Source organism: Ursus americanus, chromosome 10 (genome assembly GCF_024610735.1).
Source record: "Ursus americanus isolate L20-20 chromosome 10, mUrsAme1.1.p, whole genome shotgun sequence".
In the NCBI taxonomy this organism is placed as follows: domain Eukaryota; kingdom Metazoa; phylum Chordata; class Mammalia; order Carnivora; family Ursidae; genus Ursus; species Ursus americanus.
The window spans coordinates 186134-204790 of NC_142136.1; the positions used below are offsets into that span (position 1 = coordinate 186134).

At 48.2% G+C, this 18657-nt stretch overlaps 1 protein-coding gene across 1 annotated transcript in view; it reads right to left on the reverse strand.

Moving 5' to 3' along the window:
* CFAP97D2 (CFAP97 domain containing 2) overlaps positions 1-12200 on the reverse strand; it is a 48061-nt gene extending 35861 nt beyond the window's left edge. Inside the window, exons 1-3 of the mRNA XM_087865290.1 lie at positions 12108-12200; positions 1181-1261; positions 96-214 (exon numbers count right to left, since the gene is read on the reverse strand). Of these exons, the coding sequence (XP_087721416.1) occupies positions 96-214; positions 1181-1261; positions 12108-12200 (293 nt within the window). The remainder of the gene's footprint in view (positions 1-95; positions 215-1180; positions 1262-12107) is intronic.
* Between the last annotated feature and the right edge of the window lie 6457 nt (positions 12201-18657).

The following is an 18657-nucleotide window of genomic DNA, read 5'->3' on the forward strand; positions in this document are numbered from 1 at the left end:
CTCAGGGGCTCAGGGGCAGCTCTTCTGTGCAGGCCCTGGAGCGGAACTCTCTGGGCCCTGCCAGGTTTGGTGCTGACTGTAGGGTGCAGGGGTACCTCTTCTGGGTGCAGTTGTTTCTGCTCTCAGTCTGTCCCCTGGTCCTCAGGATGCAGGACAACTTCTCCAGCAGCAGGCGGTTGTCCCTGTCGATGATGGCAAGCCGCTCCCCCTCCAGCTGTGGACAGACACACAAAGAGCCTTTGGAACCACCAGCCACGTCCATGCTGTTATTGTGCAGAGGTATTTAGAGGGACCCTCACCCCCCATTCCCTTTGACCTGAGCTCACCGTGGGCTTTAACTGCTTGCAAGCTTCAGCAGCCCATGCGGCATGGGCAGGCTCCTTTGTTTGTGAATTGGAATACATTAGCATGGGGCCAAATTTCATATGCTCAGAGTGCAAGTAACAGCGAGGATGCTACGATTCTTTGTGAAATTAGGTCACCCTCCAAAACTCTGTGACAGTGATGCTGATGAGGGAGTCACTTCGTGTTTTAAGAGAGGCGTCCTACACTGTTCCGAAGAGGAGAAGATTGGAGCCCAGAGGAAGTGAAAATCCTCGTGGTTTAGGGTTAGAACCTGATTGATGTGCTGGCTTGTTGACAAGGATGGGTCAGCTTCTCTGCTCTGCCCATTTCAGGTGTCATTACAACAGCCACGTGAGGAGCACGCAGCACTCTGCTCTGGAGGCATCACCATCCGCATAACCACGAGAGTCTTATTCTCACTAGATGGTTTACACTTTGAGAAATAAATATTCTGTGGTGGTCAAGAAATGCTCTTGTTTATTATTTTTTATTTATTTTTATTTATTTTTAAGAAATGGTCTTGTTTAAAGCAAGGGTACTAATCGATTTCTTTAAAGCTGCAGTGAGTAACTTGCCCTGTGCATTCCTGCCCCTCCCGCCCTCTCTTCCTGGAGACAAAGGGTCAGCAGGAAGACTGGAGAAGACTCCCGGTGTACCTACCACCCACCCGCTCCGTTCTGGCGAGATGAGGTCAATTGGCTGCTGACACGACATGTCATCGGTGATGACAGGAACCGTTTATCCCTTACTGAGCCTGCGTTTTCCATTTCCCTAGTTTCTGAGCGGACGTCTGCTCATTAGCTGCACCAGTAACCGAGAAGTAGAACGAGACTACCTTCAGCTTCTGGAGTTTCAGGTGGAGGTGGCTGAGGCTCCGTGGGGCGCGGGCGTCCACGAGGGGCTGGGCGTCCTGGACCTGTGGCGCAGAAAGGCCGTGTGACCCCAGGCACACTCTTAGCAGGTAAGTAACATGCACTCAGATCCGGCACCTTCTGGGCTATGGCACGGGGGACAAGTAAAGATGAGACTCCAAGTCAGCCTGGGACAGATAGTCCTGAATGAGGCTCAGGACTTGAGTCAGAACCGAAGTACCCCTGGGGGGAAACAGCCCAGCAAACGAGCCCACACTGCTGTTTTCAGGTAGAGAATCAAGTGGGTACGGAGGAAGAACTCATTACATCTAAGCGCCAGCGGACGTTTCTATTCTGTTGCCAGAGGCCTCTAAGACGGTGAATTATGAAACTGTCTCCACCTCCCTCTAATCTCTGAGCCTCCAGGGACATGTTCAGAATGAGCACTGAAACATTGATTAACTGCAAAACGATCTCTGGTTTCCTAGCAGAAAACGTACAAAAACGGGAAGAAAATTTACATTTTAAAATGTGATGGAGTAAATGCATGAGAGCCATATGTATTACCATGTGCAATAAAAAGGACCCCCCCCCCCCATATTCTAGATACTTGCGTGTAGACTGCTAGCCACTGGGACCTACTAGCTGGGAACTGGCAAGCGACAGTGCTGGGAAAGCCCACCAGCTGAGTGTGTCTAAAACGATAGTGTGGGCACCACGACTCTGGGAATCAGACCCCCTGAACCACGCAGCAGAGCGGCAGGGCTTCTGTGCAGACAGCCAGGACACGGCAAAGGGGCTCGATGGCCAGAAGTCTGAGCAGCACACTCAGGAATGGGTGCGTGGCCCCTAATGTGAGGGGAAGAATGACGCGCAGAGACAAGGGAGTAACACAACTGCGTACGTGACCTGGAGGCCCTCTGTCACCAGGTGTGGAGGAAGACAAGACCAGAGGTGGGCTGGCCAGTGCTGTGGGGTGGTGAGCAGAGGTATGCCAGTGATGGTGGGAATGGGGTCAGCAGTAGCCAGGCCTCCTGGGGGCACGTGTCTGTGGGGTGGGGTGAGGGAGAAAGGAGTGGCGAAGAATGGTCCGAGGCTGGTGGTTTTGATGCCTGGTGACAGCAGGACAGGAAGAGAGGTGGTGAGCAGTTTGGGGGTAGCCAGTAAGTCCTATGTTGGGTGAGTGTGGTGCTATCTAGAAGCAATTAGTTTGGGCTGCAGGTAAAAATTTGAGGCTAATTACGGTTATTAAAAATACGACACTAATTTGCCTTACAGCCCTTACTTTTGACCGAGGTCTTTTGAATACACTGTTTTCATAGCTGCTCCCTCCTGTTTGTTATACACATTAAATACGGAGGAAAGGACCTATTCCTTACAGCTGATAAATGTGGGAGGACTGAGGACATTGAAACATTGCCATTTTATGACCATCGTAGTACAGACTGGTTGGGGCACAATCATCAGTAGAGGCTCCATCTTGGGGGAAAGTCTGGTGAGGAAGACAGAGCTGGAGTGACTGACGTGGGGCTCCGACAGAGAACGACAGGGTTCACCTCGAAGAACCATGAGATGCTCAGCACTGAGAGATGCCAGGAAGCCTGAGGCTGGCCTTCAGCGAGTGCCTGGCAAGGCTGAGAGCAGGGGCCTCGTGGAGTCTTCACAAGAGGCAGGGATGCCTGCCGTCGTCTGCTCTGCCTCTGGAGATATGAGCATGGGAGACTGGCTGAGCTCACAGCGGGTAAGGCTGGGGTGGGAGGGGGTGTCAGGGCTCCTCCCGGCTCAGTGCCTAAAAAGTCACAGTTTCTCTAGGCATATTTCTGGGGACCAGGCTGCCCCAAAGACCACATGCCCAGACATGGGGAGTCCACAAACTGGATTAATTGGAGCATGCCGAGCCTCCAATCAGTTTCCGGTACTTTGCCTTCCAGACGCTGGAGGGATGTTTCCAACATGAAAATGAGAAATAAAGAAACCAAACAGTGGACCTTGCAGAGACAGAGATGATGCCAGGATCAGAGGAAAACGTCGGGTAAACTCTAAGTAACAACCTTGGAGAGACAAAAGAAGATGTTGCATCTGTACAATTAGAAGGATATTCTTGGAAAAAGGAATAATTACTGATAATAGTCCTTGAAAACTAAAGCTGAAATAAACTGAATTAAAGGGCTGAGGATAAAACCGAGAAACCTCCCAAAACTGAGCCAGAAATAGAGAAATGGACAGCAGAAGCAAAAATAAAAGGAATTAGAGATTCGATATTGGGTCTGGGACATCTAACTAGTAGGGTTTCCAGAAAGTGGAAAGGGACGGAATTTTCAGAGTCTCTAAAATGAAAGAATTCCTCAGAATGAACTCAAGGAGACTCATATGAAAGCATGTCGTCACAAAATGTCAGAACATCAGTAGTAAAGAGGAGGTCCTTCCTAAAAGTTTCCGGAAAGAAACACTCACCTGCCCACACCCGTGGTCACACAGGAGTCACAGGATTCTTTAAAGAAGGTGGCTGACGCAGAGGGCTGGCCACCCATTAACGCATGCTTACCCTGCCAGTCTCGGGCTGTCACTCCTGCCCGGACAGGACACCATTTCCCAGGAGTCTTGGCACTGAGGTATGGCCCTTGGTGAGTTCTTCCCAATGCAGCATCAGCCACCTGATGTTCCAGTTTTAGGCCAAGGTCTCTAGGAAGCAGGTGTGCCTTCTGTGCTCTCCCTCCCGCCCCCTGGCTGGACCCAGGTTGTCCCAGAGCCTAATGGGCCGCGGAGCTACAGGGGAGTGGGGCTGGTCTGGAGTCATTCCCACACGGGGACAGGAGCAGGGATTACACTTGATGGTGTTAGGGTCTTTATACATTTAGGGTCTATTTGTTACAGCAGTTCACATTATCCTAACTTAAGATGAGGACCAATGCTTTCAACATTCTGAACATCAACAAGGCTATTTCCATCCCAGAATCTTATACCAAACTTTCTATCAAGAGTGGTGGTGGTGGGGGGTGCCTGGGCGGCTCCATCAGTAAAGTGTCTGCCTTCAGCTCAGGTCATGATCTCAGGGTTCTGGGATCGAGACCCGCATCGGGCTCCCTGCTCAGCGGGGAGTCTGCTTCTGCCTCTGCCTGCTGCTCCCCCTGCTTGTGCTCTCTCTCTTTCTGACAAATAAATAAAGAAAATATTTTTTTTTTAAAAAAAGAGTGATGGGAGAATAGAAGGGTTTTTTGCACAGAGACCAAAAAAACCCCAAAACAAAAGAAAAAAGCCCCAAGCTAATAAAAAACCTCCCCTTCCTGTTCTTGGGAAGCCACTGTGGGACTTGCTTCATCACGTGAGCGCTTAAGCCAAGACGTGGAAAAACATGGCATCCAGGAGAAGCGTTTTCAACACGGGAGACCAGCCAAGGGAGCCCCACAGACATCAACTCAGTGGGCCCATGTGGCATGCCATGGGCCATCCAGACTGGAGCAGGAAGATGGAGGACCACAGAAGGGGGGGCCTGAAAAATTATTTGAAGTTTTTGAGAATTTTTCATCAGCATTTGATGACTAACGGAATATTTGAGAAAAAAACAGCTACAAATACATAGAAAACTCAAGCAACATGAAAACAAGGCAATATTAACTCTTAGAAGAAATTGTAAGAGAAAGGAGATATAATTACGACTTGACTAACAGTAAATGATTTTGCATAGTCACTATAACTGGTTGTGGATTTAATAAAAACTGAGTATATCTACGTGGAGAAGATATGGCAAATAAGCATTTATTTCATTCTGAGAAATGGAGAGCATTGGAGGCATGGCTGCCTCGGGACGGGCTTTGCTACAGGGAGAGGCTATTGTTTTTCAGCAGAGTGTTTTGGCACTATTTGATTTTTTAAAGATGTACTTACATTGTTGTAATGAACATTAAAGTATCTGAAGAATGATCAGAGAGATCACTAGAATGGAGAGAAGCATCATCAACCATGTAAGGCTCCTCAGAAAGCAGGTGGCCTGAGGGCACAGCAGAGTCAGCCACGCCTGGGCCCCACCAGGAGCCTGGCCCCCTGGCACTGCACATGGGCTTCCCCAGCCACGCTCAGCAGCCCCGTGCCCACCAGGAGAGTGTGAATCATTCTTTCCGGTAGGGTTTTGCCAGACGGGTGTGCACGTGAAGCCGAGGGCTCCGACGGCTCTGGTGGGTCAGCAACCTCCACCCTCCTCTGACTTCCCTCCCTGCTCTCTCCACCGGTGCCCCCATGGTGTGTTTCAGAAGTGCGGAGGGCACTGAGACAGGAGCGACGGTATTGAAGACCCCTCCCCTCCCATGGAAAATAAACAAGGGCCAACATCCTGTCCTATGGGGTTCAGATTTTGAAAACAGAAGCATCACAGTGCACCTGAGGTTGTAACCGCGCTTCAGCCCACCCCTCGCCTCCCCAGGCCACCCCCACCCTGAAGTCACCTGCACCCCTCCCACCCTGCTTATGCATCTTTACCCCTGGGAAGGCACCTATACCAACTTATTCTATTGTTATCTTTTTAAATTTACGGAAATTGTATTGACCTATAATTACCACTCTGCTTCTTTATTCACTCAAAATTATGGTTTCTAAGAAATATAGTATAAACTTTAAACATAAATAAAAATAAGAAAAATAGTATAATGAACCTCCATGTAGTCTCACTCAGCTTCACCAAAACCAACTCGTGGCCATTCTGATTTCAACTCTGCCCCCATCCACTGTCCCTCCCTCATCTGAGATTATAGCAAAGCAAACCAAGCACATCGTTTTCACCCTTAAACGTTTTAATATATGTTTCCAAAATATAGGGAAACTTTTAAAAAATACGTAAAAGTGATACCATAATCACAGCAGGTTGACAACTGTCCTTTGACTAAGTGCTCAGGGACCGCCCACGTCCCTTCTACTGTCCCTCCTCTTGCCCCGCGTGTATTTGCTTGTTTGACTTAGGACCCAAGTAAAAAGGTCCATAAATTGCACTTACTTGGTGTATCTTCTGCATCTCTCTCTCTTTTTAAAATATTTATTTATTTATTTATTTATTTTTGAGTGACGCGGGGGGGGGGAGGGGAGAGAGAATCTCAAGCATGCACCCCGCTGAGCATGCAGCCTGCTGACAAGGGGCTCAATCTCACAACCCTGAGATCACAACCTGAGCGGAAATCAAGTCAGATGCTTAACCGACTGAGCCACCCAGGCGCCCCTGCATCTCCGTTAACAATTATAGTTTCTCCCTCCATTTCCCGCTTTACAATGTGTTATAAGGAAACCAGATCCTTGGTCCTGTGGACATTCTCAGTCTGGATTTTGCTGACGGAATGCCTGGCACCACCTGTAAACTGACAGAAATTCAGGTTCAATTTTTTCCTTAGCAAGACTATCCCTTAGGTGATGCTGTGATATTTTATCACAAAGTGCACGTCTGCTTGTCTCTGTTTTTGTGAAAAATAGAGACGTTCCAAGTCCATCATTCATTCTGCGTTTATTCGCTGGAATACTTCTATGAAGACAAGCTTTACTTCGGGAGGATACGTACTGGGCTCTCTTTAGGGGTTGGTTCTTAGCCCCTTTCAAATGTGGCCAATAAGGTGTTTCTGTTTAACATCATTTGGAAATCAAAGATTCAAACTTATTTGGTGTGTTTCAGTCCACCGCCATTGATATTCAACGTGCCGTACCTGTGGCCTGGGAGACAGTTGGCTTTCTCAACAGTGCTACTAGCCTTGACAGTTTCCTTGCCTTCTGGAGTGACAAGATGATGCGGGATTATCTCGTATATATATCCTACCTCAACTTGGAATCTGCCATTTCTACAAGCGAGCCTGCTTCTTCCAATGGGAAAGGGCGTTTAGAGACCGCAGTCTGGGAGCCAGGAGTTTCGTTTATACCAGGTTTGTTCTTCCAAGGCCTTTGCCATAGGCAGAGCTCACCTGGTCCTTCCAGCTTTGGTTCAGAACCCCATTCCCTTTAGTTCGGCTTCTGGGTCTTATTTCTTCATTGCCCTTCTCTGGAGCTCAAATTCCCAGTTCTCAACGACACCAGCATGACTCCTCATTTGCTTTATCCCACCCTAAACACACACATAGTCCATAAGAATAATACTGACATCTCGTGGACATCAGCCTCAGCAACGTACTCATGGATATGTCTCCACGGGCGTGGGAAACAGAAGCAAAAATAAACCATTGCGATGACACCAAAACGAAAAACTTCTGCACAGTGAAGGAAACCACCAACAAAGAAAAAGCAACCTACCAAACGGGAGAGGGTATCTACAAATGACAAATACAGTAAGGGTTAATATCCAAGATATAAAAAGAACTTGTACAACTCAATATTGAAAAACAATCTCATTAAAAAATGGGCAGAGAATCTGAATAGACATTTTCCTGAAGAAGACATCCAGATGGCCACCAGACACATGAAAAGAGACTCAACATTCCTCATCACCAGGAAAATGCAAATCAAAACCAGTGAGGTATCCCCTCACACCTGTCAGAATGACTAGAATCAAAAAGACAAGAAATAACAAGTGTTGGAGAGAATGTGGAGAAGCGGGAAAAAGAGAACCCTCGTGCACTGTTGGTGAGAATGTAAATTGGTTCAGCCACTGTGGAAAGCAGGAGGGAGGTTCCTCAAAAAAAAAAAAAAAAAAAAGAAAAGAAAAAAAGAAATACCACATGATCTAATAATTCCACTATAGGGTTTTTACCCAAAGAAAATGAAGACACTAATTTGAAAAGATACACGCGCCCCTACGTTTATTGTAGCGTTATTTACAGAAGCACCCAAGTGTCCGCTGATACCTGGATGGATAAAGAAGAGATGGTGCATACATGTAATGGAATATTACTCAGTCATAAAAAAGAAAGATCTTGCCATTTGCGACAACATGGATGGACCCAGAGGGTACCAGTACCGGGCTAAGTGAAACACATCAGAGAAAGATAAATAGCATACAATTTCACTTATATGTGGGATCTGAAAAGCAAAACGAACAAACAAAAAACAGACTCGTCAATGCACAGAACAGACTGGTGGTTGCCAGAGGGGAGGGGGTGGGGGATGGGTGAAACAGGTGACGGGCATTAAGGGGTACAAACGTCCAAGTATAAAATAAATAAGTCAAGGGGACGAAAACGACAGCATAGGGAATGCAGTCGATAATACTGTAGTCACCTTGTACACTGACAGACGGTGACTACACTTAGGGTACTGAGCACTGAGGGATGTACAGAATTACCAAATCACTGTGCTGCACACCTGAAACCAAGACGGCATTATATGTTAATTATACTTCAACTTAAAAAAGAAATACATAAATCAAAAAGATAAAGACAACTTAAACATGATTATGAAACCAATTGCATCTGCACTTAGGTCCATTTTATTTTCAATATCTTGGAATGCTTCTTCAGTTTAATTTTGTTTTGTAATATGCGAAATATTTACCTGGCCCCAGAGTCAAATCTGTCAAACAGCTGCTTTTTCTAAGAGGTCTGGGGTGTCCCAGTCATCTTGGCCCTGTTCCCTGTTGACAAATCTAATTTTACCATCACTCCTTTAACTTCTGAAAATAAAGGATACACGATATGTGTCAATTTATTTATACGTATGTGTACGTAGCTAAATTGTCATCCCCTCTTTTTTAGACAAACGTAGCATATCTCACACCTTCTACTTCACGTTACCTTTTCCATTTCGCAATGCACTCTAGACATAATTCTATAGTGGTATGTAGAGAGGTTTCTTGTTCCTTTCCGTACCTGTATAGTACGTCATCGTGTGAAAGCACCCGAATTTATTCACCCAGCTGCCTTTGGTGGACGTTTGGGTTAGCTCCGATTCTGTCATTACAAACACTGCTGCAATCAGTATCTTTTGCGATTTCTTTTCAGATCTTTGCCAGCGTGCTTTTGGAATGGGTACTGCTGGGGTGAAGTCAAGGGCAGTTTCATTGAGGATTGCCAGTTTGGGGGATTTTGGCCAACCTGCTAGTCGAGAAAGGGCATTACAGTGCAAGTTTAATTTACATTTCGCTGTTATAAGTGAGGTGGACCAACTTTTTATAGGTTAAGAGCTACTTGCAATTCTTTTTCTGTGAGCTTTTGTTCATCCCCCTTGCCCATCTTTATGTGGAGTGGTTTGCATTTTTCTTTTTCTTTTTAGAAGTTCTTTATATATAAGGATATTAACCCTTTGTGATGTAAGTTGCAATTGTTTTTCCCAATTTATACTTGTTTTTCCATGGATTATTCTGGGTTCTTTAGATATTTAACCATTTCATCTACAAATGGAAAAAACCCCAATACCTACTTCATTGCATTTTCACACCTAATGGATTTGTCTTGTCTGCTTGCTAATACCTCTGACACAATTTAAAGGGTATACGGGATAGTAGGCATCCTTGTCCTATTTCCAACTTTATAGGGAATACCTTTAGTGTTTCCCTGTTAATTAAGTACTGTCTTAGGACCGAGACATTTATATTTTATTATGTTAGGGAAGTATCAATAGCAATGTCTATTTTATAAAGGTCATTTGAATTTTATTTTTAGCATGAATGGGTGTTTAGGCTCGGAGATGGAAGGTCCTGTTGAGATGCCAGGCTGAGGACAAGGTGCTCCATTCTAGAAATGCTTTGGGCATGGCACTCTCCTGCAAATCCTTTCTCTCCCTTTTATTGCATTGAGTCCTATATGTTCCCAAGGATTCTCAGCCCAGCAGTTAAAAACTAAGTAACTCTGAAGAGCTGACTCCCCTTACTCCTAATATGGAAGAAGAATTTGTGTAAAGCCAGGTTTTAGCGCCAGATGGTGAGATTTGGAATTGGTGCCTGCTGCTGTCTCCAGCCAGGTCAGTGTGGCGGCCATCCCCAGTGCCCTCGCTCCTGCCTCCCTTCCTTCTGCTGCAGGCCCAGTTTCCCCAGTGCCCTCGCTCCTGCCTCCCTTCCTTCTGCTGCAGGCCCACGTTTCCCCTCATTCACCGGGACTCCGCCATCCGGACCGCAGCCTTGTCTTCCCACAATGCATTCTACTCCACAGGGACAGCGCTGCCAGCTCCCTGCACCCTCCTGTCCTGACCTCTCTGCTCCTCTCCTCTCCAGCAAACCCCTGCCAGGACTCCTGGCATCGCTCCCGCCTGGAATGGCCCCTCTGGCTGCAGTTGCCCTATTCCACACCCACAGTTCCCTTCTTTTCAGTTTTCTTAGTTGACTGTATCTGAGACTTGCTCCCCGTCTTCATGTCATTCCCATCCAGGTAGGACATACGGCCCTCCCTTTAACACCTGACACTGGGATCACGGGTTCCCCCGCCCCGTGTCCTCGGCTGCTGGCCACACCGTACGGGGGTGTTTCCGCACTCCCTTCTTAGGCCCACAACCGTGTGCTTCTGAGACATGTTGGAGGTGCACACAGCAGGGCCATGTAATTGCAGGCTCCACCACCATGCTGGGTCCCGCGCCAAATGCCAGCTTTCCCTATTCAGGTCCCTGCTTCGTGCAATGACTATTTAAAATCTTCTCTCTCACTGCTTCTTAGGTGCGGAGCCCAGTTACTCGCTCACATTGAGGGTGTTTATCCTGCCTCTTCCCAGAGACAATTCTAGTCCCTGGGACCCACACATGAGCAACAAAACCCTCATGGCATTTGCATTCTTATCTATTATTCAAAGAGGCAATGCCGGGACGCCTGGGGGAGCTCAGTCGGTGAAGCATCTGCCTTCGGCTCATGATCTCGGGGTCCTGGGATTGAGTCCCGCATCGGGCTCCCTGCTCAGTGGGGAGTCTGCTTCTCCCTCTGCCTGCTGCTCCCCTGCGTGTGCTCTTGCTCTCTGATAAATATATAAATAAAATCATAAAAAAGAGGCAGTTGATTTTGTACTTATTACCATAAGCGTTCTTTCAGTTTTTCACAGCCAACAACTATTTGCTGAGCATGACTCACCAGGTGTTACAGGTGCTGAGGATACCACAGCAGCACGATGTGGCCACCACCCCCTCAGGTGGGAGAAACACACAAGATAAAGGCGTTACATCAGTCGTGTGGTGACATGAGACAGCAGAACGAGGGGCCAGAGAGTGATGGGGTGTGCTTCCTAAACGAGGGTACAGAGGAGATTGTAGCAAGCCCAGAGGTCTGGGGAAGTGCGGGTGAGCCCTGGGACAGCCGGGCTCCCAAGGAGGACAGCAGGTGCAGGGCCCAGGCCGGGGGGCGGGCAGAGCAGCCTCGCAGTAAGTGTGACCTCCCTGAGGCCACAGCATTCCCACAACCCAGGCACGCAGAATCCTGGGAGGAGTAGAAAGGCCCACCTGGATCTTGTGTCCTGCAGAAACCTGGGTCCCCTTGGGGAGATGCCCAGACAGCATCACAGAGCAACACCCCTTCTTAGAGCATTTCTCAACTTCGAGGAACACAGACGTGCAGAGACGGCATGGGCGGGGCATCATCAGAGGCAGAAGACAGCCACGGCAGGCCCTTTCAAAAGCACAAGGTGACCTTCTCAAATGATATCTGCATTTGTATCAAATAATGGAAATAATAGCATATCTCCTAATGGAGATAAAAGTCGGCTTTTAGTCCCCCTGGAATATGCTGTTTTGATAGGGGAGAGGGTCCGTCGGATTTCTGTGTCTTAAGATAGTTTCAAGTCAGTTAGGAAACATTAAGTGCCTTATAAACGTGCCATAATTCAGAGCCCTAAAATATGGCAGCTGAAAACCACAATCCATTTAATGCAATTTTTATTGTATGGCAACATTTATGACCAAACTTTTAAGGAAATACGATTTCAACCATTCCATCTCTGAAAACAAAATTAGCTTTTGGTTTCCAGGGAAAGCCCTGGCGTTCCACGGGGGCAGCTCTGGCACCTGGTCTGAGCCGTCTGGGTTGGCACCCACCTTTCCTACCTTTCTCCTGTGAGCCTGGTAGGCTTTCTCCCAGGTGCGTGGCAGGCACTCGCTGCCCCCGCAGGGAGGAGTTGGCCTGGGGGCTCTCCGCATTTCGAACAGCAAAACCAGCTGCTCCCTTCCACTAGCCGGCCTGCGTGCATTCTGCAGACTGTTGTGTTTGCTGGATCAGCTGACAGTTGTCATGGCGTCCAAGCCAAGGAGAAAAGAAAGGGCTAGAAGGTATCTTAACATAGGAGAGCTAAGATCCTTCTGCTCTAAAGGGTATTTTCTCAAGAGATCTCAAGTAGCTTAGTGATGCCGTTTTGATGCCACTGCCCACCTCCCCCGTTTCTTCCCCAGCTGACTTTCCCCTTCCCAGGCTCCCTTCTTTTCTTGCTTTCTTCCTTCCCCAACCATCCTTTCCCTCTCTCCTCTCTCATATTCTCCTCCCTCCCCCTTCCTGCCTCCCTTTGCCTCCTATCTTTGAATAACTTGTAATAATTTGCATAACTCCAAATATTCTTATTTGCAGCTTAGGTGGCAGATTTTCTTTCTTTTTTTTTTTTCCCAATTGACTTGAGGATTAGGTACAGAAAATTTCACTGGTTTTAAGCTGTTCCTCTCTGTGGCTTTTATCTGGTTGGGACGGGTTTCCCATGACACAGATGAAGGACTGTGGTGCCAGAATATCTGCTGGTTGTTCATCTTTGTCGAAATCATAGGCATAATTTTAGAGGTGACGTGATTAGAGGAATTGGCTAATGACAAAATGGCAATATTATTTTCATCTCAAATTGCCGGTCGTCGTGACGTCACCATACCCATCACGGAAACCTTGTGGTGCAGGATCAGTGACTGGGGGCTCGCGGTCGAGCTGGGAGTCGGCAAACAGAACACAACAGAGAAGGGGCATTTTATGAAGAATTGTGTTCTGCATATGAGCGTGATTCAGTGGCTGTTGGTCTGAAAGAGAATTAGCTAAGCCTAAATTGAATCAGACTTCGGAAAAGTAAGATGTGAATAAAATCAGAATATGACTTTCTCCTGTCTGGCTTTAGGTGGCGAGGTATGGTGCACTTAGCTGGTTCCAATGCTCTTCAAAAGTTTGGCAGAAGACTTTGCAGGCTGGTAAAATTGCTGATGTACTGATAGTTAAAAAGTTGGGTTTTTCAAAGTGAATTTATTTTAGTTCACAAGTAATAACTTCGGAAAATTATGCATATACAGTAGAAGATAGATGTAAGAATTACTGCCTGAAAAATACAGCTGGCACTTGAAGACATGAGGCTTCACTAAGATTTCTTAGCCTACGGGCGCCTGGGTGCCTCAGTCGTTAAGCGTCTGCCTTTGGCTCAGGGCCTGATCCCAGGGTCCTGGGATCGAGCCCCGTATCGGGCTCCTCCACTGGGAAGCCTGCTTCTCCCACTCCCCCTGCTTGTGTTCCCTCTCTTGCTGGTTGTTTCTCTCTGTCAAATAAATAAATAAAATCTTCAAAAAAAAAAGATTTCTTAGTCTATAAAATCTACATGTCATATTTATCTGACTATAGAAAGAAAGAAAATCAATAATAATAATAAATAAATAACTTTCTTTACCCAGCTACTGCCATTGGTCAAGCCCAACATTCAGTACACACTCCAGGAAACCCTGCCATTAATGAAATAATGGTATTGATGATAATGATTGAGTCCCCAACTAGTACTCCAAGATTTTTTTTGTTCAGACTGTGGGGCTGGTTCTGTATGATTCTTGTCTTTCTCTTTTCCTGAAGCCTGTCCGGGCAACACTCAACATCACTGCCAATCAACTGAGGGACGGAGGCATGCTCGTGCCGTGTGATATATCACGGACGGAGGGCAAAGTGGAAGCTGGACAGAATACATGATATGTAAAGGTCTTTGGGGTTTTTGTTTTTAGCAATGTGGGCCCTCGTAGCGGCGATGATGCGCACGTTGGTACTGACGCACCTTATGAATGAGTGGGCTCAATTTGCATTCTTGCCGGTGTTCTGCCCACTGATTTATGTTCACTCTTTTTAAAAAATATTTTCATTTAATTATTTGACAGAGCAAGCAGGGAAGTGGCAGGCAGAGGGAGAGGGAAACACAGGCTCCCCGCTGAGGAGGGAGCCCCATGCGGAACTTGAGCCCAAGACCCCGGGATCATGACCTGAGCGGAAGGCAGACGCTTCACCGACTGAGCCACCAGGCACCCCTGTTCATGTTTACTCTTAACTGACCCACACTTGCTGTCTAATCTGATTGATGGTGGGGTCCCCCAGCAGAGGGTCTGGAAAAACTAGACGTAGCCCACACTGAACCAGAAAGATCACTGTCAGCCACATGGTACACCCACCGATCCAGGCTCAAACTAAGTCTGGTTCTTAACATAGTCTTTTTAAAAATGTTTATTTATTTATGTATTTATTTATTTTAGAGAGAAGGAGAGAGAGTGTGCAGGTGTATGTGGTGGGGGAGGGGGCAGGAACAGAGGGAGAGAGAGAATCCTGAAACAGACTCCCCACTGAGCCGATCCCAAGACCCTGAGATCATGACCTGAGGCAAAATCAAGAGTCAGACGCTCCACCAGCTGAGCCACCCAGGCTCCCTGTTTCTTAACATATTCTGAACAAGGTCAGACCAGAAAAATCAGTTAATCAGTAACTCCTTGCAATCTATCCTGAGGAAATAATCCGAAACATTGACAAGGATTTATACATAACAAAGAATTACTCATAAAAGTAGAAAACTGGAAAGTCTGGAGTTTAATTAATAGTGTCAGTGTCAGTTTCTACTAATGTTCTTTTTCTGTTCTGAGATCCAATCCATGACATCACTTTCTAGTTTGTGAATTTTTAAGTAGAGAATTTTTTGATACTGAGCTAGGTTTGAACACTTAACATTACACAGTTTCTGTTTATACTTTGCACAAAGTAAACAGCAAAGCCTATTTTGATTTGATTATTCAGATAATACCTGTATGCTCAGCTCCAGCCTTAATCAGTTATTGGCTCAATATTGACTTGAATATTGAGTTTATCAGAAATACCTTGAAATGGTGACTCCCCGAATATGTGAAGGCTATTAGTACAATTGACCATTACAGTGTATATAATATATGCTACAAAGCATTTGTGCAGTGATATATGTTAATTAAACCCTTACTATTCATAACTCCTTGTATGTGTCCTGTGACGACAACCTGAAGTTCAGGCTTTGGAGTTTATGTCCCTCTGCCCTCCCACGAGACCAGCGAGGTCAAAACAAAGCAACAGGCCTCATTCTTATTCCGCAACACAGAGAAGTTTAAAGACAATCTCAAATTACTTCAGGTTAATTCAGCTTTTGGAGGGCAAATACTGATTCACGGGGACAGGAACGTGTTTCCAGAGCCCTCCGCTGAGTGTGGGTCACTGGAGAACCTTAACCAAAGAACCAGGATACCTACTTTCAGGAAGGGTGGCCCCGGGCTCTTCGCCTCCCGGTGAAAACGACGGAAAATCCTGGGTATCGTCTTAATAACAGACCTTCCCCCCAAAGCAGCTGCCAAGTTACTGCAGGGCAGGGACAAAATGGGGGAACGTCCGGCAGCCCAAATTCACATTGCTTAGGCGCCCAGACACCCCCAAATAGTGAGATTGGCGAGTAGTCCTGGGCCGACCATGTCTCAAGGTGCCAAGGAAAAGTGACAGCCCGACCCTCCCAAAGGCCTCAGACCGTCCCGGTGTCTCCTGGGCAGCAGCGTCTTACAAAGCGAACGGCCCACGACTAGAACCAGCAGAAAGCTCAGAACAGACTCCCAGAAACATCAGACACTGAAGTCATGGGACACAGGTCACTGGACAGCTACACTTACTGCGTTTTAAGGGGGAAAAGGGCAAAATCAGAAACATCTTCAGGGTACAGAAACTACAAAAGTTCTCGGTACAGGAGGGATTTTCACAAAATCTGCACAATTTGACCGTAGGCTGAGCTGTAGCGAAGCGGCCGCAAGGCTCCAAAGGCAGCGTTCACACAGATAACGTCGGCCGCAGCCGGAGCTAGGAATTCGCAACAGACGGTAACCAGGAATCCCCTATATTTGGAAATTAAGGAAAGCAATTCTAAGGCCAGGGGCAGGACAGGGCTGTCCTGTGCCGTCCACGAGGCGCCTGCAGGGTGGGACGCAGTCGCCGGGACCACCAGGCGTTCAGCAGCCGCTGGAGCCTTACTCGGGCGACCACGGCTCCACAGCGTCAGCCCCGAGAAGATCCACTTCGGGTTATGAGCCCTGCTCTGGGGACGCTTCCCGGGAACAGGCCAGAGAGGAAGAGCTACGCACAGTAATGAGGCCCGTCGCTGCCGGTGGAGAGCTGCGGCCTGGTGTCCAGGCAGGCGGAGGCCACCCGCCCACGAGCCTGGTTGGGGAGGTGAGAAGCCCAAGAAAGCCGAAACAAAACAGCAGCTCTCCAGTCAGTCAGGAACGTTCACACAGCCTAGAGCGCACCTCGGAAAAGCTGACTTGTTATAGGTGGGAATGAAGCGATTTTTAACTTTTAAAATGGATTTTATCATATTTGTGTGGTTAATATTTTAAAAAGCTACTTTTATTTATTTGTTTATTTGACACAGAGAGAGAGAGAACATGAGTTTGGAGCAGAGGGAGAAGGAGAAGCAGACTCCCCACTGAGCAGAGAGCCCGATGCGGGACTCGATCCCAGGACGCCGGCATCATGACCTGACCAAAGGCACTTAACCGACTGAGTCACCCAGGCGCCCCCGTGCGGTTACTTTTTTAAAAATCGATTTGATGTGCATATTAGGCCTTGATCAGACCGTTTACAGCCCACCAGTTCCTCCCTGGTGCCACTCTCTTACCCACTGAACTTGGAGAACTCACGGAAGGGTGACTCCGTCCCCACCTCCTCAGCCGGCCTCTCCTGTGAGGTGAACGAGCCGCTATGTGGCCTCCGATGTCAAGCAGAGTGTTCCCGGGTCTCACACTGTCTGGGCGTGTGGTGGGGACTGCGTCCTCGCATCACCAGCCCCGCACGGACACGGTGTTTGGCTGTGCAGTGTGACTGCAGTGAGGGGGCCACAGATGGAGAAAATGCTGAACACTGGGCACTTTCCAGGGCCACCAAGTGTTCCTGGCAAGAACACCTGGAAAGGATCTTACGGATTCTTCTTCTGCCTTCCTCCCTCTTCCACACCAGGCTGAGTGGAGAGCTGATTGGAATTTTTAGTCTGCTTTTGCTCAGAAAGCCAGGCAAAGCTGACCCCTTGGGGCCGTCGTGCCAACTCCCAGCTCCCATTGTGGAGAAAGCGAGGACACAGGGCCTGCGTGATCAGACGGGCGCAGAGCCGGCAGGGAGGGGGTTCCTGTGCTGCACAGACGCTCATGTGTGCAAGAGCACCCTGTCCCCCCAGGATCTCCACCCCAATTTATTGTTTATCTAGCTGCTGTTTTTTGTCCCTTGCTATTGGTCCTCAAGTCTGTCATCTGCAGGGAAGGCTCACTCCCTGGGGGTGAGGGTGCAGGGAAGCGGGTGTCGGCCAGAACAGAGGAGCCAGCAGAACAGCCGGCGCCGGCGCCTGGAAGAGAACCACCTTCCACTGCCTGCGCGGAGGGTGCTGGGAGCGCCTGCCCACCCTGGTGTGGCTGCCACAGTCTCCAGGTCCTTCAGTCTGGGCTCTGCAGGGCCACAAACTAAACAGGGTGCGTGATGCTCAGAGCCCAGGAGACCCTGTCCTGGAACCCTGCAGATGCCCCCAGCATTTCAGGAGCCCTGGGGTGGGGGGAAGAGGCCCCTAGGCTCTCTCCCCCTGTTCCTTGCTGCCATTTTATTTTACTTATTTATTTAAGATGTATTTACTTAAGAGAGAGAGAGAGGGGAGGAGGGACAGAGGAAAAGAGAGAATCCTGAAACGGACCCCTGCTGTGCGAGAAGCCCACGACCCTGAGATCAGGACCTGAGCCCAAACCACCAACTGAGCCCCAGGCGCCCCTCCTTGCTGCCATTTTAATGCAGATGCAACTGTAAAATAATTAAACCATTTTCTCCATCGTAAAAACAAGGGAGCAGTTCATGTATTTTTGGCAAGGTAGTCTCCCTTTCAAGAGAAAGGAAAAAATACCACTGAACCACAAAGTGCACCCTCACCCCGACTTCGGAGGAGGATGGGCTGTGAGACAGGGGAGCCCCCGGGCGCACAAGGGACTCCTTGACTTCTGCTGGGGCACCGTCCCCGTGGGGCTCTGCCCTCCTGGCGTGTGTGTTCAGGCGGCCAGAAGGAGGCTGTGAATGGGGGCCTCGTCTCCCTCCGGCACAGCGCGCCCTGGAGAACGGTGACCTTCACGAGGTACTTTGGGTGGAGAGCGGTCTGTTGGTGGTAGGGTTTCGGAATATAGGTGAGGTTCGGTGCGGTGTGGTCCGGAGTCGACGACCAAGAAGGAATTGTTGAGGCATCTTTGGTGCAAAATGGTCTTATTAAAGCACGGGGACAGGACCCGTGGGCAGAAAGAGCTGCTGCCCTGGGTTGTCAGGGTGGCTCATTATACACCATGGGGCTGGGGGAGGTGAGGAAAA